Genomic DNA, 25679 nt, shown 5'->3' with positions numbered 1-25679 from the left:
CAACCCTGGGCCTTTTACTCCTGAAAAGGGCCACGGAACATCTCCTTACCCTCCATCTCAGAACCTCCTGCACCCACTCAAGACCATCCCCTGAGTTGCCCTCCCCAAGCCTCAGAACCAGATTACATGAAAGAGAGGTGAGGGGGCAGGCAGAAAGTGACACTCAGTAGAAACTTTTTATTTAAAGAACCTGATGACCTAAAATGAAAGTTGGAGCAGTGGAAAATGCAAGAGATTAAAATCCCTGTGAAGGCACCATCAGTGATCCACTGCAGGCTGTGGGGAACAGCAGGACTGAACAGAGGGGAGAGCTCCTGTCCCTCCTCAGGGTCAGTGCCTGCAGAGGTGGCACACCTTGACTCAAGTGTTTATTTTTCACAGAGTGGCCTGGTCATGTCCTCCAGGACTCACAGGTGTGAACAGTCACCTCATGCCCAAGCTACCACAGCCAGAACACTTAAAAGCTTCAAGCTGAACATGAAGGGGCAGCCTGCCTTTGGAGCTGGTCCCAAAATAATGCTGCTGACATCAGAGAGAGCACTTAAAGCCTCGCCTGCACACATGTCTGAAAATCTCCAAAAATAGCTCTTGCTTCCCCTTTGAAAAACACACTGTGGTTCCCAATGCCTCACAGGAACTCTGGTTCTGCTCAGAGAAGCCACAAAATAAGCGAGCAGCCCAGAACTGATCTATGAGCACATCTGGACTAGCTGAGATTGGCCTTAAGAAGAAAGGAAAAAAAATAAAGATTTTAAACAGCATGTGTCAAATCCAGGGACATTTATTTCTCTGGAATGGAAAGAATTTGCCAGCCTGGACAAAAAATTGCAGGCAGCAATTGTACATTCTTTCAAATAAAAAAAAAAACAACACACACACATAAGAGTTTGGCTCCATAAATTTCTGTCATAAGAAACAACTTTGAATTGTACACCAAGCTTTTTACAAAGCATCAACGTTAAGATGTTTTACCGTGCTCTATCACATTCTTGGCCATTTATACAGAATACGCCATACCAAATGCTACATCAGCTTAAGACATTTTTAAAAATTAGTATTAAAATGATACAAAGGCATCTTGGCTTTCATTTGGGTTTTTCTTTTATTAAGACATGAGAGTTTTTTTCTTTGTTTGTTTTCCTAAGGAAGTCACTAAAAAAATATAATAACTTAATTCATAAGGACAAGATTGGTTAAAAAAAATCCAGCCTTTCTTGCTTGGCAGCCCTCTGAGCTCGTACCTCTGTTGCTTCCATGAGCCTGTGAGCACCTCAGGCTGTGGGGTCTCAGCCTCCAGGTCTGTCCAGCCTCAGTGGCCAGGTTTGTTCAGAGTTCCCACTGCAGCCAGGAAATACTCCTGGCCAAAAGCTAAAAGGGATCTTCGGCCAAACGGGGGAGTTTCAATCTGGGCCAATCTCACATGGGTTCAGCCCTTTGTCTTTTGCCTCTTTGTACATCCTTTGGAAGTCTTTGAAACGAGGGGCACAGCCTAGCCTGGCCTCCCCAAAGTGCATACGTCCCGTGAAAAGGAAGTCTCCATCTCCCGGCTTCACCCCACACTCGAGCAAGGTCTTTATTTGTCCTCTCCAGTTCCCACTCTCCCCTGTCAGCTGGAAGACCTTGCTCTTCTGCCTGTACAGTTTGTTGACACCAACGTGAATGATGGATTCTTGCTCTTCTGCCTCGTTTGTTACGTTTTGAATGGAGCCTCTGATCACTGGAAACAGAAAAAGGTTTTAAGGATTAATCACTCAAAAATGCTTTGGAAGACCCTGGTCCAAACCCAGGGGAACTGACTTCACTACAGCAGCCCAAGTTTTGGTCCTTTGTTATTCTGAGAGCTAAGATTATCCAATAACCTCCAGTATATGTTTGCATTTTCTATAGTTTATATTTGTAACCTGTCCAGTAAAGAGCATCCACGGATTAAATTTAAGCAGAAAAAACAATTACATCAGAAAAACATCATTAATCATGAAGAATTCTAACAAGAAGATTTGTGCTAAATGCTCCCTGACAACGTACTTTCTGTTCTTCAGCCACTACAGATACAGCCAATGCTACTTTCCCTTTTAAAAAGGGAAGCATGGACAATTAGTGAAACTTTTGGTCTCTTGTCAAGTCGACCAACACTGTAGGGCAACAAGTAATGGCCTCTCCTGGGTGCATCCATATCCTTGACCTTCTATCTGTGGTTGCTGTGTCCACCCTGGGGAGGTGCCAGCTGGGCAGACAGTTCTGAGGTCCTCAGAACTCTCCCCGTGCCCTTAGACCACGTTTACTGCTGATGGAGGTTGCCAGGTGTGAGGAGGTGTCTCTTGGTGTTTATGGGAGGAGAAGGGACTGGGGAGACAGCAACTCACCGAAATCACTAGTGCAGACAGCCAGGAGCACCTCAGTGTCACTGCAGGGTCGGCAGGGAGCTGCACAGGAAGGGTCACAGTTAGCAAAGGACTAGACAGCAGCAAATAAATAAATTTAAATAAATAAACCATTTAAACTAAAAAAAAAAAGTGACACACACACACACACAACACAAGCACAATCACTCCAGAGATCTGTCTGGCATCTCTACCACTACAAGAAGTGGGGGCTAATCCTAGAGCCTCCATGAGATTTTTGTACCCAAGCAGGAACACTCTTTACCAGTCCTGCTGGGATATTTTGTCCAGCAAACATTGCACATACTCACTGCACTTACACAAAATATATTTTGGCACTGGGTGCATTTGTAGGGCGCTCTGCTGTAAATTCACTCAAAAGCTTTCAGACCACGTGTGTTTTATACTCTGATGGCAAGGCTTCTCTCTTACAATTTCTATCAAGTGTTGTTGGGGCATTTAGTCATCACCACATCAAAGATCCAGGAGGTTACAGCGTGGGGGAGGCAAAGAGGGGAGGAAAGAACCCCAATGCATGTGTTGGAGGGCGATGAGGCAAAGCGGAAACTCGAGCCCGTATCTGTTTGAGCTCAAGCAGCACAAAGACCATTTCCTGTACTGCTGGAAACATTTGGATATCTAATCTAATCAATGCAAGAATGTGGCTCCCCTTTGTACTCAGCCAGATATTTCTGAGGAGAAGGTGCTGTAGTTGCAATACAGATGTTTCTATAACACTCTGTGGAGTTCAGGAATCTGCTTATTATCAGGATCTGCCCTGCCTGGCCAAGCTCAGTGAGTCTGTCCCCAGTGGCACAGAAGATCAGAACCTTATCTGTCACCTGGTGTCACCTCAACACATCAGCCAGAAAAATGGAAACCCTGGATCAGCACAGGCAGATCAGCAAAGCAGGGCTCCTGCTGGAGGTGGCTGGAGGATGAGATTCCATCACACAGTCCACCACCAAACCCCAAACTGAAGTCACCCTACTTCTCCCCACCCCCAAAAAATTCAGGTTTTAAACCTCAGCGTCTGAAAACACCTGTTTGAGGTTCCCAAATAGTCACACCCTTCCTGTCCCCCCACCTGCTTCCCAAAGTTTATCCATTGCACTTAGAAGTAGATTTAAGCTTGTCCACACAACACGCAGCTGGTGCCTCCAATGCTCTGTCACCCTCCTGTCAGACAGCACAAGCCACTCTCTGACACAAGACATAGCAAATCTCTTCTTTTTTCCAAGGACCCAGAAAGGCAGTGATCCAGAAAGCAGGATTACTGAACCAAATCCACCAGATTTGCTCCAGTCAGATGATTCATACACAGTGTAACACGCTGTTTAATAGGATTAAAGGAAATGTAAAATGCACATTTCTGGGCAGGGATATTTGAAGGAATAATTCGAGGAGCTTAAAAAGCTCCAAAAGAAGAGACAAGGAATAGGCAAAATAGCATCTGGATCAATCACATTTCTGTTTAGTTTGAAAACCTCCAAAGCTTTCAGAAAAAGTCAGCTTTCCCCATATACTATTTCAGTTCTCCATTTCAGAAAAGTTTGGAGAATGTTTAATATAATGAGAAATGCAGAACCAGATGAAGCCTGGACATAACTGGAGTACCAGAACAAATTCAGGCTAAAGATACTTCAAGTTTTAGACTCAAAGAGATTTTGATCAGTGGCTAGACCGAACATACAAGCTTCATCTGACAAAGAAAATTGTAACAGAATTATGGAATCATTCAGGTTAGAAAAAACCTCTAAGATCATTGAGTCCAATCATCGACCCAGCACGGCCATGCTCACCACCAGCCCCTGTCTCCCAGTGTCACATCCACACTGGTTTTGAACACTTCCAGGAATGGTGATTCCAGCACTTCCCTGGGCAAGTCTCAGTGTGTGAGCCACTAACCATCCAACTATGGAGTTGTTTCATTCATGGCACCACCCAAATCCATCCAGGGCAAAAGCCCCTCTTCTCCAGCCTCCCTCAGTCCAAGTGAGGACCTGACTTAGATCAAGCAAAGGGAAGTTGTACAAATCTCACGGCATTTTCACATGGCCACAAGCTCCAAAAGAAAGTACAGCTGATTGACATCCTCTAAACCCACAGCTGCATTTCAGATATTTCATTCTGGAAAAACCTCATAATAAAAAGGCATCTCAGCCTTTTTAAGTCTTGGTTTAGACCAGACATCTCTGTAGTTCATCCAGCTCCATCAGAAAATTGAAAACACCAAAATGACTAAGGCATTTCTGTTCTCCAAAGGAGCGCAATACAACCAACAGCATTAGAGATGAAAAACAAAATGCTTTAAAAGTGGTTCCTTCCATTTAAATAGACTGACACAGTAATAAATCAAATGAAAAAAATCTCCATGTGTACACAGAATCAAATCATTTTAATTGTGGATCCTGGGCAAAATCCTGCAGCCTTTTTAAATACAAAAGGAAATTAAAAATGCTCAGCATTGCTCGTACTAGATCATTACTTAAAACCTGCTTCAGGTCCAGCTGACTCACAGCAGTGTGGTGGCATGTGAGCTGCTTTAACAACCATTTTCCACCACCCATCTCTGCAACTCCAGACAGATGAAGACCAAAAATCCTCTTCTGTGGGACAACTCTCACATCTGCATTCACAGAGTATCAAATAGATCTTGCAAGTGGCAAAAACAAGGTATGGAATCACAGATGGAAAGCAAGTTGTGAAGAATTACTGCTGAAGTAAATGGACCATAAAAAAGCAAACAACATCCACTGGCTACAACCAAAGCCTCATTCCCATACAAGCTCATAAAGGAAACTAAATCCTTAGGAGGTGGCAATGCCTACACTTCCTTTTGAATCACAGTCATGAAGGAATCTGTATGTTTAACAAAATAGTTTGTGGCTTTAGCTGCAGTTCAGCACTCATTCCCTTTGGATCAGGCAGCAGGTGCTCTGCTCTATCCATAGGTCAAAATAACACACACACCTCAGGCTAGAACAGGAGGCATCCTTATAACTCTAAAAAAAAATTAAAAGAGAAAGCCAACCCCAAGAAAAGCACTTCACTGAGGCACAGCAGGTGAAGATGTTCATTTTCTGGGGAACTGGGCCTGGTTACTGAACAAGGCAGCTGTGTTTGCCAGATCCTGACTCTCTGGGGGTATCTCAAGGGCTGCCCAGGTTCTCATGTCCAAAAGCCAGCCTGTGAACTTGCAACAACAACATCAGCTGCTCTAATTCCTTTAAACCTGATGAGCCAAAGAGCCTCGATTCATACAGCAGCAGGAGAAAGGTGGGGAAAAAATAACATAGAAAAGCAACACTTCATCGAAGTCCTGTAAAGCCCAGACGCCTATACCCAACTCCACCACCAGTGGCATAAAGCCTGCATTGTGCACGTCGGCTGCCCACTCTCCTGGGACTGCCTTTGATGGATTTTGATAGTATCCTGACCTGGAGTAACCTGAGGCAGCCCTCTCCCTCCAACGCCCCAGCCCAGTGCCTCCAAAGGCCTCCCTATTCACCTCCCCGCAGAGGGAGATGTAATTACATCATTCCTCACAAGGCAGCAGTCATGTCCCAGCTGCTTGGAGCCATTTGCCCTCTGAACCTGGTGTTACTGAGGAGGACGAGGCCGTGCTAACAATAGACTGCACTTGTTGGCCAACAGCTTTGTCAAACACGTTGCTGGTCCTCTCCTGGACTCTCCACAGGGAGGCAGAAACACTTGGTAAGAGAGAGGGATGTGCCCCGAGGAGATGCCACAAGCCTCAAGTGGTCCCCAGCTCCACCAGAACCAGGGAGTTGGACTGTCTAGAAGGGATTTTCCCCAATATTGTGGGGACTGGAGCTGTGTGTGTGAGCTGAGACAGGCCAGCAACACCTCCCGGCATTCCTGGTGCAGTGTGCTGAACTGCAGCACCAATGGGGCACTCAAATCCAGAGAATGTTCAATATCCCCTGAATGTTAAAGATACCACCTTCCTGGTATTTCATCTGGTGAGCTTTCTCTGTATGGTTTGCAGCTTGTCTAGAGTGAGGTCTGAGATTTCCAGAGGGGCTGATGAGACCCCTGACCCAGAAGTAGGCCCTGGATTTGAGTGCCCCATTGGTGCTGCAGTTCAGCACACTGCACCAGGAGTGCCCGGAGGTGTTGCTGGCCTGTCTCAGCTCACACACACAGCTCTAGTCCTTCCTCCTTTGCTTTGTGTGCATACAACCCTTCTTTCCTTGGAAAAGAGGAGGTGGGGGCTATGGAGGGGCCGTGGTGGAGGATGAGAGCTCCCTGCAGGACACACACACAACCGAGACGTGCTGGCTCTGGCTGCAGGCGTCACAGAAACCACATGAAGGGGCCTGGTCTTCTTTTGAAACATTTGTGTTTCAACAGCCACCCATGGGTCTGACTGACCTGACCTTACCCCAAAACCAGCTTCCAACCCACAAAAAAAGAAGTTTCCTCTGCCTGTCCAGATTTTTCTTAACACACTCCACGACGTCACAGCCACCAGCACACCCGATGAGCCACGCTACAGGTCCCTACACCCCATCCCAACACCCTTAGTGAGCCCTAAGGACCTTCCCCATGCTGTGCCCCCAGATAGGCTGTGCTGAACACCCACCCCCGTGCGGGCAGCACACACAGGAAGAGACACACTTGAAGCAGAAGTGAAAATGTTGAACACAAAGTAATTGCAGAAAACCACTTCACCGAGGAATACCCTTTGGTTTCATGAAGAAGCGGGTGCACGCGTGCCGTGTGGTGAAGGTGTGGATGCTGGGGGAGGAAAACACAGAGCTCTTTATCTGCCCTTCCATGGCACACATCACCCACACCTCAGTACTTCTGAACAAGCCTTTGATGAGCAACCAGACCTTTTCAAGCATCAAAAGCTACACCAAGGAGGTCCAGGCAGGGTCGAACTGTAATTTTCTGTTAGTTAAAGGTTTAAATCTTCTGGTTAAAACAAGAAATCTTTTCACTTCAAGACATTCAGATGGGTCTTGTTGCAGTCCCTGTACTGCAGCACCTCCGGCCACACCACACACAGACCCATCTCCCTCAGCTTGACATCAGCATTAGTTCATATGGAACAAAGGAACCCACCCACACCTTTCAAATTCTTGCAGCCAGCCCTGTAACTGGCAGCTCTTGCTGGCAGCACCCAGACTGGAAAGGGAATCACAGGGTGAGTCTCCTTCCTGGAAACACAGTGCAGGCTTCCCAGAGCAGATTATAAAAATAGAGATGTGGTTTCTTCAATAATAGTGCGTTCCTTCATTATTTTTCTGAGTCCTAAGCAAAAACGATTATGTCTCAACTGCTTACTGGATCAGTGATTTAGGTGGGAGACAAGAGTTTAGGGACAAACATCATTTGAGCAAGAAAAAAAAATAATAAATCTTGCCCTGATCCTGCTTTAACTAAAGTGAAATAAATTCTTGAAATTATTTCTTCTTAAGTATGCCTGTGCTTCCTCTCTGAAGGAGCATTTCTTCCATGAAGCAAACCTCTCACAGCTCGCATCCCAAACAAAAAGATCTGCTTTGCAGTGCAGGTGGGCAAGAATTTGATAACCACTCTGGTTTACCAGGCTGTGACTCGTCCTTTCCTTTCTTGATACACCTCAACTTTCCTCGCCACCTCAGAAAGCTCTTCCTGAGCAAGCCAAAACAACACTCAACCTCACAACCCCCGCACTGAAACACCACCTAAAACGACATCAATGCATCTGCACTGACAGTGCATCTCATATTGAGCAGGAACGTGCTGGCTGGGAGCTGAGGCCAGCAGAGCTGCATCCAGCACACCTGCATTTAACACAACACACCGAGGGAAAACAGGGCCAGAAGACACAGAGCCTCTCCACAGCTGGGCTGGAAATTACTGACACCCTGTCACAACACACAGAGGAGCTCTCTCATCACTCCTTTGTTTTACAAGGTCTTCCTGTCTTTGGATGGGATAGGATTACAGGGCTTTCTGCAAGCACTGCACTTTTTGCAGCGTGTCAGGAGGAAAACAACAAGTGAGGGGACAAACAGGAGAGCTGGACTTGCCCTGCTCCCAGCCCTCTGGATCAATAAGCCACAAACATAGGACCACAAAATCACAGAACAGCTTGGGACAGAAGGACCCTAAAGATCATCTCATTCCCACCCCCTGCCATGGGCAGGGACACCTTCCACTATCCCAGGTTGCTCCAAGCCCCATCCAACATGGCCTTAAACACTTCCAGGGATGGTGGAGCCACAGCTTCACTGTGCCAGTAACCTCAGTGTCCTCAGAGCAAAGAATTTCTCTCTAACATCTAATCTAAATCTCTCCTCCTTTAGTTTAGAACTGTTACCCCTTATCTTATCATTATCTGCCCATGCAAAAAGACACTCTCCCTTTTTTTTGTTAGCCCCCTTTAAGTACCAGAAAGCCACAATGAGGCTGTGCTTTGATGAATACAAGGTTCATGCTATGAGTAATATAATGAGGGAGTTTAGTGCTCTTCTGAAGGCAGAAGTGTTCATCTCCATTCACTAGAAAGTTAATCTGAGGCAAAACTTGGGACAGGGATCAAGAGCACAGATACAAAACTCAAAGATTCCCTTCTTCTTACAGCCACAACACAGCCAAGATTTGGTAGAGGACAAGGCGGTGATGAAGCAGCTGAAACAACATCATGATGCTGCAATGGACATCCTTCCCTGACTTCTCTGTATGGAGAAGGTGATTTTACCCCTCCAGAAAAGGAAGTGTCAACTCCCATTCCTTGCCTTAGCTCCTTTCTAACACTCAGTTCAATTTGCACATATGTACAAGTTTCCAGAAGTAACTTGGAAAATACAGACACTGGCCAAGAACAATTTAAACCTGCAAATAAATTTAATGAAACGCAGACTTTTGCAGGCTGTGGCATGGACTGTGCCAAGAGAACCGAGTTAATACCACTTCCTTCCTGCAAAGAAAGAATAAAAAAAGCATATTGTAAAACCTCACCATCAGAGATGTGATGACCTTTGTGTTCTGAGAAACGTTAGGACAAGAGATCATAAACCAGAAATTTATCTTTTCACAGAACTGTCTTCCAAGAGGGCATTAAAGTCCCTAAGTACCAAAGATTAACTATTTATGTAAACAATGTGAGGAAGAGATTTGGTACTAGGCGAACTCCATTTGCAACAGCTTTCAAACTGAAACTTGGCTCAGCAGATACAGAGCACGTAAGGATCCTTTGGGATTGATGCCTTTTTGCTGTTCCAAGACACAGCAGCCATTCTAACAAATGAGCTGAAAGGTCAGCTAGAAACATGGCCATTTGTTTAAAATTTAAAACACAGTAAAACAAAAGGAATGAAAAACCCACAGAGCAGTTTTTATTTAAGCAACATTAATATTATCAAGCTCTACCTCCATGCATGAGTTGCACCAACCCAGGAGAAGGGATGAAAGTGTCACAGCTCCAAGACACTTCTTTGTGTTCCTCCTCTTGTGGCAAACCCAGCATCAGGGTGGGCAGAGACAGAACGGTGACAGGACCAGTGCCAAATCCCAGCTCCTGCACTTACCCATTGCATCACAGCTCTGTAAAAACCCTCAGTTACAGTCAAGCCTGCAAGATATTGTGGCCAAAAAGCCCCACTCAGCAGATCAGATGTCCAGTTAAATTCCTCTCTCTGCAGCCCAGCCCAGCAAACAAGAAGTGTCTCTGCAACCACACCAGCCCACGTTCCTGTGCAAGCAGCACCTGTACACATCTGCTTTTTTTTTTTGCTTTCCTCTTCTCCCTCCCTAACTGCAATTAAAGGGAAAAGATGGCAGCAAGATAACTGCTGGGAGTTTCTCCTGTTCTACGTGCACAAGACACCACTATAAAGCCATAAAAAGTAGCTCTATTTGACTATCTCACAGAAAATACCTCTCTCCTTCCTCTAACCTACCGCTACTGCCCAAGGGGGATTAGGAGTGGGAAGCACGAGGAGAAATGAGCTGCTGAAAGTCAGAGATGCCTCTGGATGGTTGAGGGGCTCCTGTGATCCCCTGTGACCTGCAGCAGAAGGGCCGGGGCAGTGTCCCTCACTGTCACCCCAGGAGAAGGTGGCAGCACAGGCAGCTGCAGCATTTCCCCCCTGCACTGCCAGGCAGGACCAAAGGAAATGCTGCCCCTGAGTCAAAACCCACAAAGAGTTATGGCTCATCACCTCCAGAAATTCACTCTGGAAATATTTCTTCTTTCTTCTAAAGAAAACATCATGCCAAACCCTTGTGAAAGCTCTCACGGATCAAATCTAGGAAAATGTGAAGTTATAGTTTGTGATGTCTTGTTGGGCTCTGTCTCCGATAGCTAACACAGCCCTCAGCTGTCATATAGTGCTTGCACAGCAGAATATGAACAAGTAAAGGTGTTTTTCACTCCCATGCCCTGGGGAAATTGTGCAGCCAAGCATTTCTCCCTGCCCCTGCCAGGGCTATAGGGGAGCTGGAGCCAGCACCTACTACCAGGCTGGAAACCTGCCAGGAACACAAAAGCCTTCCCTCCCTCCTCCCCTTCGGTTCGGTCCATTAATGCCTCTGATGGAGCAGGGGAATAGAATTAAGAAACAAGTGGCTGGTTAAAGTTAAACCCTGAGAGTGGACTAATGACAGATCAAAGATTAAGTGAGTTTAAAAAAAAAAAAAATCATACAGGCACTCAGCTCCACACAGGTCCTTCTTCTTCCTGTTTCTAGAAATTAAATTCTTTTTTGTATGTGGGAGAGCTCTAAAGGAACAAGGCCAGTTTTCATTATAAAACCATGTTTATTTGATCACCCTGTTCTTGAGAAGGGCTGTGGAGAGGCTACATCTACACAGAGAGATCCTCAGATGCTGTAACGTTGTTCAGTTAACCTCAAAAAAAGCCACTTAAAACTTCATTTGTAACAGTAAAAGCTTTGAGATACATCACCTTTTCTTACTTAAAAGCACACCGTGCTTGGTCATATCAAGCTCATCCGCCAGTTCTATATGGGAACATTTTTTTTCTCCCAAATTTCTGACACCCACTTGCAGATAGAAGAGATTGGTGTAAAGCTACCAGCAGTTCTGGTGGGGTAGAGGTGCATCCCGTGCAAACAGGAGTGATCCTGGCAGGCAGACAGGGCAATGGAATGCCTGTGCCTTTCCCAGCACCACTGTGTGCCTTTCCCAGCACCACTGACCACTTCAGCTCTCCCAGGGCTTCCATACAGAAAGGATATGGGCAAACACCAGAGGTGATACACAGTGCAGGAGTTAATGCTCAAACCCCATAAAGGACTCAGGAGGTGCCCATATAACACATACCAAAAAAATCCTTCCACGAATCCCAACTAGCACCAAAGTTTAACTGCATCAAGGCTGTCACAGGGCAGCAGCTTTTCTGAGCCAGTATTAAACCTCCCAAGGTCAGACATAACATATCACAGCTTTAGGTCCAGGATACCTTCCAAGTATCTGTGCAATATTTCAGTGAATATTTCTAGCACAGACTGAGGTGAAAGAGATTTTCTGTCCTGCAAATCAAGACTCCAACACAGGAAAGATCTGGCCCATGTTTCAGTCAGTGGGAAGAGGAATGCAGCCTCCCCGCCCTCTCATCCCTTCTCTAACTACAGCCTCAGGAATTAGCAAACTAAACAGTTTTGCAGAGCAAGCACAGAGCATTATTAAAGACTGCCAAGCAACTGGGCTGGATTGCAGCTCTGTTTGGGCCCATCTTTGGTGGTACACAAAGGTCAGAGCAGAGCAGAGCCCCAGCTGCCCGGACAATACACCTGACTGCTTATTGGTTTTGACTGCCCACTGAGTTGAGAAATAAGCTAACGGCATTCGTGGCCAGTCTAGCAAAAATAAGCTATTTTCTATCCCTCTCTCCCCTGCAGCTGTGTATTTATCACTGCAGCCCCATTGTCACCTCCTCTGCCCACTGCAAAACCAACTCCTGTCCGACAACATCAAAGCACAAGCAGGGCCAGAGAAGATACTGGCAAAACCACTCTCTTGGGGAAAGGAGAGATTAAATTAGGGCATTCATCCAGTTTTGGTGGGGGCTTTCTTTTAGGTGAAAGCTTCTTAGTCCAACATTTTTCAGACTCAGGTCCCTAAAACATCACCCTTGCTCGAGTCAAGATGATGTAGGAGTGTGTGCATTGCCTGAGCATCAGAACAGCACTTTGAAACCATTCCACATGGGGCAGGGAGGGAAACAAAAACCAAAAACACAACTTTGTTCTCAAACTCTCCCACCCAGTCAATCATTCACTGCAAACCTGACCACTTCAGGTGCATGAATAATTGGAGCAGGTTTCCAGCTTCTCAAAATTAATCCCACTCCAGGCAGTGTTATACTGCAGCCAGCCTGATCCAGCCAGGTGCTGCTCCATGGCACACGGTTCAGTGGCATGCCCTCAAAAACCACCTTTAAATGCATTTTTTGGACATTAAGGTTAGAGAATGCTGTTTATATGTTCATGGCTACTTTGTACCAAGATTTGGATCGGCCATTACTATGGGAAAGACAGTTAGTGTGGACTCCTAAAAGGAGATGGAGCACACACTTAAAAAAAAAAAAAAAAAAAAAAAAATTAAATATTGTATCCTAGAGCAGGAGTGCCAGAAAGAACCCTTATACAGCCACTAATTGCAGTGTATTTTGAGAAAATGCAATAAAGGCTGTTTCCTCATGTTTTTCTCTTAAAATTTGTTTATGACCTTTTAGATAAAAGTCAAACAAACCATCAAAGCTACAGGTACACAGGTGAGCCACTCAGCAAGGTGTGCTCAAGGCTTATAGCACAGATCCCTCAACTTTGCTGCTTATTATTCATTTCTCCAGCAAACCCCAAATGGGAGGAATGCAATATCAACCTGTTCTGTGCACTTCATAGAGTCACAGCATGGTTTGGGTTGGAAGGGGCCTTAAAAACCATTTAGCTCTAACCCCTCAACCCCAAAAGGTTCAAGAGCTTTAACCTGCACAGAAAACAGGCAGGGGACAAACACAAAGCGAGGCATTTTCTTCATCTGATGGGGTGTGCTCCCACTCTGCCACACAGCACAGTGCCAAGATCTCAGATGGCCACAATTACTCAGGCAGAACCTGTGCTAGGCAGAAATGTCATGGGCACTTTCAGTTTTAAGTGTTCCAAGTTCTTCTTTCCATCACCTCTCCTGCCCACAGCAGCGAGGAGCTCGGTCATGGTTACCCTGGCACAGAGTGGGCACAGCAGGCTCAGTCCCTGCTCACCAGCCTTGGCACAAAACAACACAAAGTTTCCACTCTGACAAGAAGTGAAAAAATACACCAGTGTGAGGATGGTGAAATGCTGGAACAGGATGCACAGAGTAGTGGTAGATTCTCTTAACTCAGAAGCTTTCGAAGCCAGTTTGGATGGGGCTCTGAGCACTGGGGCCCAGTGGAAGCTGAGCCTGCACACTGCAGAGGGCTGGGCTGGATGGATTTTAAAGATCTCATCCAATATAAAGCATTTTGTGATTTTATAAGCTGCAGCTTCAGGTTACAAAGCTAAGCAGCACATCCAGCCTCCAAAACACAAAAACCCCTAAAGATTGGATATTTGTGAGGAACCAGAGGAAAGCAGGAGACTAGGAGCCTACAAGGTGGAGTGACAATAGAGCCCTGGGAGGATTCCTGCAGAGATAGGGCAGATTGGTGCCCCACCTCTTCCAAACACACACTGCATTAAAGATCAGAAGTTAAGAAGGGTGCTTTTAAAAGCCGTTTGTTAATAGAAGCACTGGTATAGCCCAAATACTTCTGAGCTTCCTGAATTTCTGATCTGTTTTCTCTGGACAGTGAATTAACAGCATGCAGGAAATAGCTGAACACTGTCAATTACTTAACTGGATTTATCTGGTTTTGCCTTGTTTTTCAGATACCCACACAACTGTTGTACCTCTTATGTATTAATATTCTCAGCCAGGTACCCAGCATTAATAAAGAAAACATATAAAACAGTTAATGGAATCTGCACTAAGTCTGTAGATGCCATCAAGATAAAGGGGCATTTTTGTTAAAGTTTGACTTCTTTACTACACAAAAGCAGGTGGGTAATGAAAGGGATTTCAATATACCCTCTGAGCTCTGACAACTAAATTACAGACATCCCCCTGAGTGTGCAATGGGAAAAGCAAACTACACAGCTTGAACAAAGCTGGACCCAGAGCTCGATGAGACATTCTTGAAACACAGACTTTAACTAACAAAATAAAGCTCCTTTGGTGGGACAGGGTAGAGGATTCACCTTCCTCTCCAAAACTTTTGGTCAAACCTACAGATTCTTGTTTCAGGTTAGTTGAGCAAAAGCTGAAAAATTACTCTCAAGGGACCTTGACAATTTTCATAGAAATTTAATGCAAGCAGTGTGTGCTGTGGTGCCAGGCACACCTAAACCAGGCACGGCTGAGAAGCTTGTGTGGGTCAGCGCCTTCAGAAAACTTACAGGGACTATATGGCAAAACAACACTTTTGCCAAAACCTCCATCTACTTGTCAGTATAGGCAGCATAGCTGATACTCAGAGTATTTTCTTCCAGCACAAGCAGAAAAGATTAGAATCAACAGAATTCAACAACTTAAACAAGTTCTGCTGATTCTCCAGTGGCCTCAGGCCAAAATGTCACAGTGCCTCAGTTCTTCACTCCGGCAAACACCGAGGCTGCAGAGCATAAGCTGGAGTTAATGGACCATCAGTGTGGATGGGAACGATAGAGGGGTGCAACCCAAAGCCTAATCTGAAATCAAAAGCACTTTCAGTCAACCATCACTTTGGATATGAAGAGAGAACACACCCATCAAGGTGCCTGAATTGTCAAGGTGACCCTTCTTAGGGACTACTCCCATGAAATGATGTCAAGCACTGTGGCATGTTTGCCTTCACTCCTCTTCCTTTCTTAAGGAACTACAACCCCACAGAGATGCACTTGTTTTGACTGTTACTATCATGGTAAAAAACTTTCTGTACTAGAGGTCAGCCTGAATTAAAGTCTATTAGTACAGTACCAATTCTTCCTACACTTAGGAAAATCTTGAGAGAATTTCAATGCCTTGTGGTAAGGCAGAGTCAGAGCCAGGAAAAGGGTTAAGTCATCAAAATTTAGAAAACTGTTAAGACTGCTCTGTGTCATTCAGCTTTTCCAAAGAAAGGGAAAGGCCAATGCAGAACCTGCATGCTTTCTACTGAATTATTTGCTAGACTCTGATTAAGTGGCAAAGAACGGCTGCAAACTAATAAAACTTGAGGATTTCTAATTAAACCACAGGCACCATGCCAAGCATTGTTGATTTGTTGATGCACCCTGCAATGTCAGGACTCTAAGGACATTAAAGTATTAAACAGATGACTTACACCCTTTAATCAGCGCTGGGATGCCAGGTTAGGAAGAGAGAGTAAATTCAAGGGCAGAGTACAACAATTATCACCAGGAAACAAACACAGCACTTAGGGAAAGCGGGGAGAAGTTGTTAGCAAGTACTTATTGCACAAGGAAAGGGCTGGATTACTGAGCCCCACACCTGGGTCTTTTATGATCGTCATCTCCCCACTCTGAAATAGCAAGAAAATCATGCAATATTTGCTATTTTCAGCTCTTTGCCATCAGAAGAAGCACTGCAGCTTCCTCTGCTCGGCACATCTCAGACCCCATCTACAACAGCATCTCACATCTTTGTCACCTCTTCACACCTACCACCAGCTCTGCTAAACTCTAAAACTGCAACTGAGACAGCAGCAGGCTGGTTTTTCCAGAGTGCAGCAGCCAAAAATATCAGCCCCGTTTGTGAACAAGGGACAGAAGTAAGGATGGTGGGGAATGAAGAACCTTAAACCCAGTTTTCAGCTCCTTTAAGGTCAGCACTTGCCTCTGCCTTGAGCCTCCTCTCCAGTGAAGAAATTTTCAGTGATTGTAAACTCTCCCTCCAGATGAAAAGCTCAGTCAAGGGCGTTTCATCTGAGGTTTCACAGAAAAACTAGAAGCAGCTCCAGAAGAAAGGAGGTCCACGAACTGCAAAGAGCCTCAAATATATTGCTCTGTGGAAGCCTCACAAGGCAGCTATTTGGCAGTTCCCCCAGACGTACAGATATTTATAGGAAAATAAAAGTGCTCATCTAAGTGAGTAGTGGAAAGAGTCATGTATGGCATTTTCATCGTGTTTTCACCCTGCACAGCCCCTCCCCGGAGGGGAGTCTGGGGATCCAAAAAAAGGCAAGAGAAATAATTTAAAATACAATAGAGATCCCCAGTTTGCCCTGAAGGCTCTGCTGATGAACTATTAAAAAGCTTCTTCTAGCCAAACAAGACACTTGGAGAATGGAGCAGATTCCCCACCACATTGTTTCATAAGGCAGCACAGAAATTCAAGCAGTGTCTGTTACAGCTGAAAATACAGCAGTCACTGAAAAAGTGATTTAATGTGCCTATTAAAGAGGAAGGCTGTAATTGCATGCAATCCTCAGTTTGACTTCTGAACGTCCCTGAAAAAAATCAGCTTTAAAAACCTCCAAGATTTTCTGTGTAAAGAAGAGCATTTAGTTCTGAAAACACAGCAGTTTGTCCTGGCTTGTGATGGTAAAGGATGTCAGCAGCAAGTCCTCAATGCTAGCAAAGTTCAGGGGAAGCCCTAAGTGCAGACTAAACCCAGCAGTGATAAGCAGAGTTTCTGTCATATTATTTTACTATATGCAAAAACAAGTTTAACTTTTTTTTTTTTTTTTTTTTTTGGGGGGGGGAAGAGCACAGGACTTTTTTTAGTAAGTTTAAGTGACTTCTCATTAGCCTGTCTGTGTCTCCATCCTCACAGCCTGACAGAGAAAGCAGCACTGAATCTGGGAACATTCTCCAAATAACTGATTAAACAATGTATTTAATGTCTTCTGCAATGGAATTCTACTACATAGCTGACATTCTGCACAGTGTATTCATCTTTACACAGATGATCTTACTGGGAAAGCAGCTCAGCAGAGATATCCCACTTCATTAGCAGCACATTTTGGATGTAGCAGAGCAGCCTGCCTAAAATGCACAACGGCCAATAATAAGCTTCCACTTGTGAGCGTGGCAAAAGTAAAGGCACTGACTTCAAATGTAGAATATTTGTGTTTATATTTTTTTTTTGTTTTAATGGCAAAGCTGCCACCTGTCAGTTCCCAGGGTTACTGCATCAGCCCTGAGCCCAGCTCTGCTCAGCCCAGCTGAGTCCAGCTCAGAATTGCACAAAAATCAAGCCCCGTCCGAGCTGGCGTGACAACAACTGCCACTGGCAGGGCTGCACAAACACACAAACAGGCAATGCAGAGCCTGATGTGGAAAGGAGCCAGGGGAGGGGAGAGGATAGAACAAGTTCTGCAATCACTTATCCCACAGAAGATATCCCTGGAAGATACAGCTGCGGTTTAATTAGTCACAGAGCTGCTTATCAAGCAGCATCTCAGGCAGAGCATGTGGCATCAGCACGGCAGAGTCTGGCCAGCCTCCACACGGCTCTTGGGCCACACAGCCTCACCAAACATCGCCTTTGCCCTGGGCAGAGTCATCCCAAGTGTGCTCTGAGGACTCTGCTCATTGCCTTCACCCAAAAGAGCAAATGCAGCCCGCATTTCAAAAGAGAAATCTGATTGAAACAAATCTGGTTCCCCACTTAAAATACCTGAACCTTGAAGCCCTTGCAGTCATTTGAGACAAACTACCCTAAATGTGCAATTCCTTGGGCTGTTCTGGAAAGCTCCCCTCCTTGGTTTTGGGGATAAAAGCTAGAGGCAATCCTGAATGGCTAAGAATTGTGAACCAGATAATGCCTATCTAAAGAGAATTCCCTTTTCACCCTTGTCATCCTCTGCAAATACCAGATTTTCTTCTCAAACTGTCTAATTGCTCAGCACACTTAGGTCACACCTACAGCCATAGTTCCAAACGTTCTTTAGTACCAAACTTCACAGGCTTGTAAGATCTTTCCGTTTTTCCACTCCTCTTTCCTATAAGCTTTTGATTTGAGTAAAACTCCTCTCCTACAAAATTTGCTTTTCATAATGGTTGAGAGAGAAGAAAACAGTGTCCTGGTGTTGAAGAGCTCTGCCATGGCACAGTAATGCTCAGGAGAGTGTAATAAGGAGAGCTGAGGAAGGAACACACCATTTTCCTTGTTTGAATAAAAAAAATAAAAAAACAACCAAACCAAAACAAACAAACCCCAGAAAAAGCAATAATTGGGTCAGCAAGTAGCAGTAGTAGCACTACTTGCAAAGGGGAAAAGAAAAACACTGAGGAAAAGGAGTGCCTCCTTGTTCAAATGTTTATTATTCAAAACATGCAGCGGGGTCTTAAAAACTGAGTAAAAAAGTAGTTAGAAAAGTGTTAGAGTGAGGCTGGGAAGCCCAGTTCATCTGGAGTTCAGGGTAGAGTAAAGCTGACTCCTGTAATACACCCTGCCCCTGCAAGGGGAGAATCTTTCACACTGTGCCCCTCAACAAATCACTGGAGTTCAGCCCATGCCACCAGCTTCCAAAATACAACAACAAAACCAAAACCCAAATTATTTCTTCTGCAATAGTTCTGTTTATAAAACATGTCCTTAAAAGCGCACGAAACTCACATCCAGCCACTTTCCAACTCACTCACTCACTCACTCTGCCATCTGTTACGCATCCAATGCAGGACGTGGAAGTCTGACAATACCCCGGAACTCACCAGAAGCTGTGTGCAAATCAGCTGCTATTCCCTTGCTCATCAATTCGTACTGGAAGCCTGTAATTTTCCTGCTAATGTCCTGCTGAGGAGTGGCCTCCACAAACAGGCCCCCCTGGTCGTAGCCGAAGCAATACACTCTGCTGGGGCTGCGGTCTCCATCTCGGACCAAGAGTTTCAGTTCTCCAGTTTTTTCCAAATAAATATTTGCTCCTGCAGAGTCTTTGAAGGGCTTTATGCAAACAGTCAAGTGTTTGTAAGAGGCAGGTGAAATATTGGGTCGCAGGTTGACGATGAGGGCTCCCGTGGGGTACATCCACTCTATCGACCCTTCAGAACAGCGGAGGTAGACCTGTTCAACATCCTTCCTGTGAGACTCGTGGGTCAAGCCACTGGAGGAAGAAAGAAAGAGAAGGTTAGAGAAATGACAGAGCTAACAATGTGAATGCCAACCTCAAGCCTTCCAAAACACACAGCAAGAAATGCAGGAAGCTCAGGACATTGCTGGGTGTTGGCCCATCCAGCTCAGCAGTGCACATCTCTTGCAACACTTCAGCCTTAATATTATGGGACAATTTTAAATCATCCCCCAGAAGAAAACGTCAAACCACTAGTAATAGGCTTCAAAATTAAATAGGACATAAGCACATGATCAAAAGCAATTAAATTACTACAGCCTCAGTTACTGCCCATCAGCTGAGCTGTGCATACTGAGTAAAACACGTATGCTCAAACTCCCTTCCTGGTGGCTCAACACAGCATGTTCTCCAGCTCCTCCAGCAGATCAGACTCCACCTTTTTCCAAGTGCTTTGTTCCCCTTCCAAGTCTATATTCCCAATGGATCTGAAACTGGGAGGGAAGCCAAGCTCACCCTGTAAAAACTGCAGCAAAAGCAATGCTCTATGTGCTACTGATACCCTCTAGCCCAGGTGGGCAGCCCTGATCTCCACACTGGGAGGTAAGGACAGGAGAGAATACACCTCACTCCCTTGTCATAGGTGGGGAAGCACTGAACTGTGCTGCTTTTTTTGGTTGGAGCTTGTTCCTCTACTGCTACTCAACATGAAGTTTAAGCTCATTTTGTTGTTTCACTGATGGGCTACAAGCAGACCCAGAGCTGTGTTTAGCAAGAAAGAGAACATGTGGCCATTCACTGTGGCCAAAAATGAACAGCCCAACAACCATTTCACAGACACCACAGGGATGGGACAGGAGAGCAGCACTGGGTCCCAGGGCCAGCTGCTAAACAGAATGAGCAGTAAATCCCCCATGGCTTGTTTGCCCACAGCCCAAGCTGAGGGCAGCTCCACACAACCCCTGCTGCCTATCACTGATGCTGCATCAACCCCACCAGCTCTTTACCCAGAGTGACTCCAAGCCCTAACACAACACTGCACAGTGCAGGCACTGCAGTTGGAAGAACAAGCCTGATTTATTGGCTGCAGTATTTGGGCTGAATCCTTTGGTCCCACTCCCTGTGATGTCACAAACCTATGAAGTGAGTACGAGCAAATCACTTCACCACCAAGTTTGTTTCTCCTCCTATGCTCTGAACACCTTGTTCCCAAACACAAGCATCTTTTATCCCGTGCCTGTAGAGAACTACCCAAAACCAGACTCTTTGTCACCTCTCAGGTCTGCTTTGCAGGACTTTAGGGAAGCTTCACAACATTCCTGCTTGTAGGCAGATTAATCAAGACAGGAGAAAAAAATAATTTAAAAGTATTAAGTCTGAGGTTACACAGGAAATCTGGCAAAATCGTATTTTAGTGTAGTGCAAGTGATGACATCAAGTCCTGGTTCCTCAGCAGAAACCTCCAAATACACAGTTCCCCATCCTAAAGACATATTTGGGTACTGAACAGGGTCTAAATTCAAGTCAGCACTTAGAAAGTAACTACAAGCAATGTGTAAAAGGGAAAAAACCCAAACCATATGGTTTGCATTTACTGTTGACGTGACTCATTATTGTGAGTGTCGGTGTGACCCACTTGATAGAGGTTACATGAGGAAGCTCAGAAAGAAAAAAGTCATATTTAATAACAATAGAGTCTCCAAACATGTGCTTTTGAAGAATCTTGAAAGCCACATCAAGAACACAGATGAGGAGGAAAGAGGGACAAGCTTTTAACCTTTAGTCTCTTGCCCTCAAATTCAGTAGTACTTAGCACATTCAGGAAACTTTACTTGCAAAGGGATATTTCAAGTTGACTGTAAATCCACATCTGGCCCACAAAATCAGTTTTCACCACAGCACACACATGATGCCACTCAACAGAAAACACAGAAGTCTGTTTATGTGCAAGCTGCAAATAAACAAAATTAAACAGTGTAAAGGTTATCCCTCAGCAAAGAGGCAGAAAGTTATCCTCACACATCACTTGCCCCCACTCAAGACATCAAAACAAGCTGCAGAGGTTTTGCAGGACTTATACTGGCACATTCCAGCCTGAGTGCTTAAACAGAAGGAAGACACCGGGGCAAAACTCTGAACTCATGCAGTGAAACTTCTGTCGCAAGTGATCCCAACAACACTGAGGCAGTGAATTTCTGCCAGAGGGGGAAAAAAAAAAAAAAAAAAAAAAAAAAAAAAAGCTACGTTAATTTTGTTCAAACATTCATGCTGTTCAAACGAAAAACAGGGTGGACTCTGAAATTATCTTCTGAAAGCCAATTATATCCCACAGGCAAGAGTGATGCCATTAGACAGATACATCAAGCACAAGTACCTGCACACATTAAGCCTTATAATAAAGGATGACTCAAAAGTTAAGCAGATTACAAAATACATGTTCACATTATTTAACAGCAACCATCATCATCCAGTAAAACCTGTCGCTTTGCTTTCAGTCAGAATGACTTGTCCTCACAGTGAGAGACTGTTTAACACCAGGTTTGGCTCTCACTAGCCACTCCTCACCAACACCATGTCCACACAGTAATGGAGACCCAGGAGCCTTTTTATTCTCCAAACACATATGAATTTTGGTTTTTTGATTATATGGCAAGGACATAGGGCAAGTGTTTCATGGCTGCAGTGATGGATGAGCCATCTATCACCCCTTTTAAATGTGTGCTGTTTGTTGAGACTTACTTCTACAACAAGCTACTCCTACAGCTACTTCCTCATACCAATCCATGAGGACATCCTGAATCACTGCATCTGTCTGCTTGCTGTCCTCCATTTCTGGCTTCAGCCCACCCCTTAGTTTGCCCTGTACAAACCTGTTACAGTATCTCTGCAGTGAGTTGTTATGCTGCAATGTGGAACAGGTGTTATTTAAAGAAAGAGAGGGAGCAAGAAGAATATTCACACTATCTACTTCAGTTATTTATTTATTTATTCTATTAAAGATGTGCTGAAGAGCCCTACAAGTCCTCCCGGCATCCTCCCTCTCTGCAATGAACACAGGGAATTTTTGCCCCTAAATTGGAGAATTTAATGAGAGATGACAGTCTGGAGAACATTAAAAATTCCTCAGAGCATCCACCATACTGAGGGCAAGACTGATGGACAAAAGCAGCCACATAAGAGCTGAATTCTCTATACCACAGCCTACAGCCAAACATGCCAGGCCAGCACATTCTCTCAGCCTGTCACTGAAGCACTTTTGCCCAAAGCATCAAAAGGTCACTGCAGCACAAAAACCTGAAGTTACAGCAAAAGTAATAACTAGACACATCATAGTGAAGTTGCTTTCTCCTGGACAAAGCTTTCCTGGAAGCTCTCTGACAAGCTATTTATTAAGATGCTATTATGGCTTGTACTTAAATTGCAGGTGTCAAGCTGTGCATTGCATCAGATTTCCCTGGAAGCATGAGGGACATCCAGAGGAATCCTAGTGAAGCTCTTCATCCTACGTAGGGGTATAAGCTCATCACTTCTTCACAAGCTAATAGGGAAAAAAAAACATATCCAGAATGTTTTGGTTTTAAGACTGTTGTTTTTAATATAGACATGTATATAAAGGTGAGAAAACATGTTCAGGTTTACTACAGAAGATGACATGACTCTCAAATCCACCAGCACAAGCCAACCTATGACTTCACTGTAGTGAAGAAGGACTATGTCTGGCATGCAAGATCATAACTTTTCCTAACAGTCAAGGTAAAAATCATTACATGCCTTCAAAATGTTATATTCTGCATGAAAAAAGGACTTTCTAACCCATATAATTTTTAGTATCCACACTGAAATATTTAATTAATGACATTTACTGGTACATCAAATTACTTTATTTCCTAGTTAACTGCTGTGTTTTTAGGACAAATCAGATTATATTGAGTGGCCTTAGGAGTGCCAGCATTTCTGACAACACCTGTTTGTCACCAGTAAGGCCAAAGTCAGCCTGGGTTACTTTATTCCCTCCCAAAACTCCAGCCCATCTGAACACCAAAACTCTTCCACAAGTGAAACCACTCAGACTAAACTTTGCTCTTCCTTCCCTGCTCATCCAACAGCTTCATCACAAAGCTGTCACCACTTGAGCTCACCAGAACAACAGCAGGTGAGTAAATTCAAGCTGGCATCACCAGATTCATCCCAAACTCAGTTACAAGATTTCACTTCCCCCCATCCCAAGCATCACTCCCTTAGCTGATACTCAAGGCATTGCTTATTCCAACCCTGTTCAGGTGACATGAGGAGTCACTGCTTGTTTTAAGAAAATAGAACAAAAATAAGAGCAAAATAGGACAGAATTGCAGGAGTTTATCAACATTCCTTTAAAACACTTGCTGCAGTCCCAGGTGGTAAGGTCCAGTAAGGGCCCCAGCTGGGATGCTTTGGAATAGCACTTTTCAGGGTGTTTGGTTGGTTGGTTGATTTTAGGTTTTTGTTTTGGTCTTGTTGGGGTTTTTTTGGTTTTGTTTGGGTTTTGGTGTTTTTTTTTTTTTTTTTTTGGTTTTTTTTTTGTTGTTGTTGTTGTTGTTTGTTTTTGTTTTTGTTTTTTTTTTTTTTGTAAGAAAAATGACAAATTAGGACTTTACCAGAGGTTTGATCCTTACCAAGCAGACTCATCTTCAAGTGGACTCACTGCTATTAACTATGCATCAATTACCAACAAAACTCAAAAACTCAAAAACTCAAAAAAAAAAATGTAAATAAGAAGAACCATGTTTCAGACAGTAAGATAGAAGAAATCATGACGTTGAAAGTCAGTCCAATTGTTTTCCCACTTTGAATTCTCCCTACCCTAAAACACCCCATTGATACAGGCCGGCCAAACTTTGATGTTAGAGAAAGTCAGATCTGAAGAGTGTATTAGAGGTGAACCATTTTACTCTCCAAGTCAGTCTGACCCAGCAACACTCGCTACTTGAGCGGAGCTGCTTTTTTAAACCTATAAAGAAAGGAGAAGGTCACAGACCCAACCACACGCGTTAAACATATTACAAGCAATTAAAGGAAAGATAATTTGGGAGATAAACACTTGAGAACTGGAGAGGTTTCTCAACCAGGGCAATTAGAATAAATCAGGAGCGCGGCCGCTGTGACCCAGCCCGCGCTCCCGGAGCTCATCACCATCACCACCATCATCATCATCTCCGCGGGCCGAGCGAGCGGGGAGTGACCCCGGGCTGGGCTGAGCGCGAAGTGCGGGGCGCGCGCGGAGGGAGAGCGCAGGGGAGAGGAGAGGGAGGGGAAGGGAAGGGAAAAGAGCGGACGGGAGCCAGCAGGAGCCCCGGGGAGGGACGCGCTGGCGGCGGCGGGAGCGCTCCGCAGGTGCAGCGAGCGCATCCCAGGGCCGGTCCCAGCCGGGGCTGCCTCGCCGCTCCCCCGGGCGCGGCCGCCGCCTCCGCCGAGCGCCGGGGCCGCGGTGAAGATGGTCGCGGGGAAAAACTTCTTCGAGGCGGACTCGGCACCGCCCTCCCTCTCCCAGCGCCCCGAACAGCGCCGAGGGGAGCCCAGCCCGCTCCAGCCCCTCAACCCCGCCGAGGGGAGCCCAGGTCGCCCCGGCCCGTCCATCCCTCGCTGCCCGGGTGCTGCTGCCCAGAGTCTCTCCGCGGCGAGCCCGCCGGGAGGGAAGGAGGCAGATCCGCCCCCCGCCCCGCTCTCCGCCGCCCCGTTCCCCGAGTCCCGGCTGGGCACCACAGCGGGAGACTCTCCCTTTTGTGCTCGGCATCAACTTCTTCCCCCGGCGGGACGGCGATGGATGCGGCAGTCCCCGCTTCCCCCGGCCCGGGCAGGATGCCGCCTCACCTCCCCTTCCAGTTGCACAGGTCGCTGGAGTACTGAGCCGCGGCGCCGCCGCCCAGCAGCAGCCGCAGCCCCAGGAGCAGCGGCAGGAGCCCGGAGAGCGGGGCGCTCCGCATGGTCCCCCGGGCCGGAGCCAAGCGCGGTGCAGGCGGCGGGGAGCGATGTGCGCGGCGCCCGGGACTCGCCTACATGGCGGGGAGCGCGGCAGGGCAGGGCGGCGCGGCTACCCCATCCCCGGCTCCCCCATCCCGGCTCGGCGCGGCGCCGCTCGGCTCTGCAGCTCGCACCCGCTGCCTGCGGGCTCCCAGCTGAGGGGCGGGAGCGGCTCGGCCGAGGGACGGCTCCTCCTCCTCTTCCCCCTCCCGCCGCTCCTCCTCCGGCAAGGCCGGCACTTGCTGCGC

At 45.8% G+C, this 25679-nt stretch overlaps 1 protein-coding gene across 1 annotated transcript; it reads right to left on the bottom strand.

The window, feature by feature from the left end:
• Nucleotides 1–765: 765 nt before the first annotated feature.
• METRNL (meteorin like, glial cell differentiation regulator) lies at nt 766–25394 on the bottom strand (the record flags this gene model as incomplete). The annotated part of the gene is made up of 4 exons (XM_083874394.1): nt 766–1717; nt 2364–2423; nt 19082–19470; nt 25282–25394. The coding sequence occupies 4 exons, from the start codon at nt 25392–25394 to the stop codon at nt 1401–1403; spliced, it is 879 nt and encodes a 292-aa protein (XP_083730520.1). The 3' UTR covers nt 766–1400.
• Nucleotides 25395–25679: the final 285 nt, after the last annotated feature.

This window comes from Zosterops lateralis (genome assembly GCF_965231275.1).
Source record: "Zosterops lateralis genome assembly, chromosome: 18".
NCBI classification, from domain to species: Eukaryota; Metazoa; Chordata; class Aves; order Passeriformes; family Zosteropidae; genus Zosterops; species Zosterops lateralis.
The sequence above is the reverse complement of the archived record's forward strand: the minus strand, read 5'-3'. Positions and strand labels throughout refer to the sequence as shown.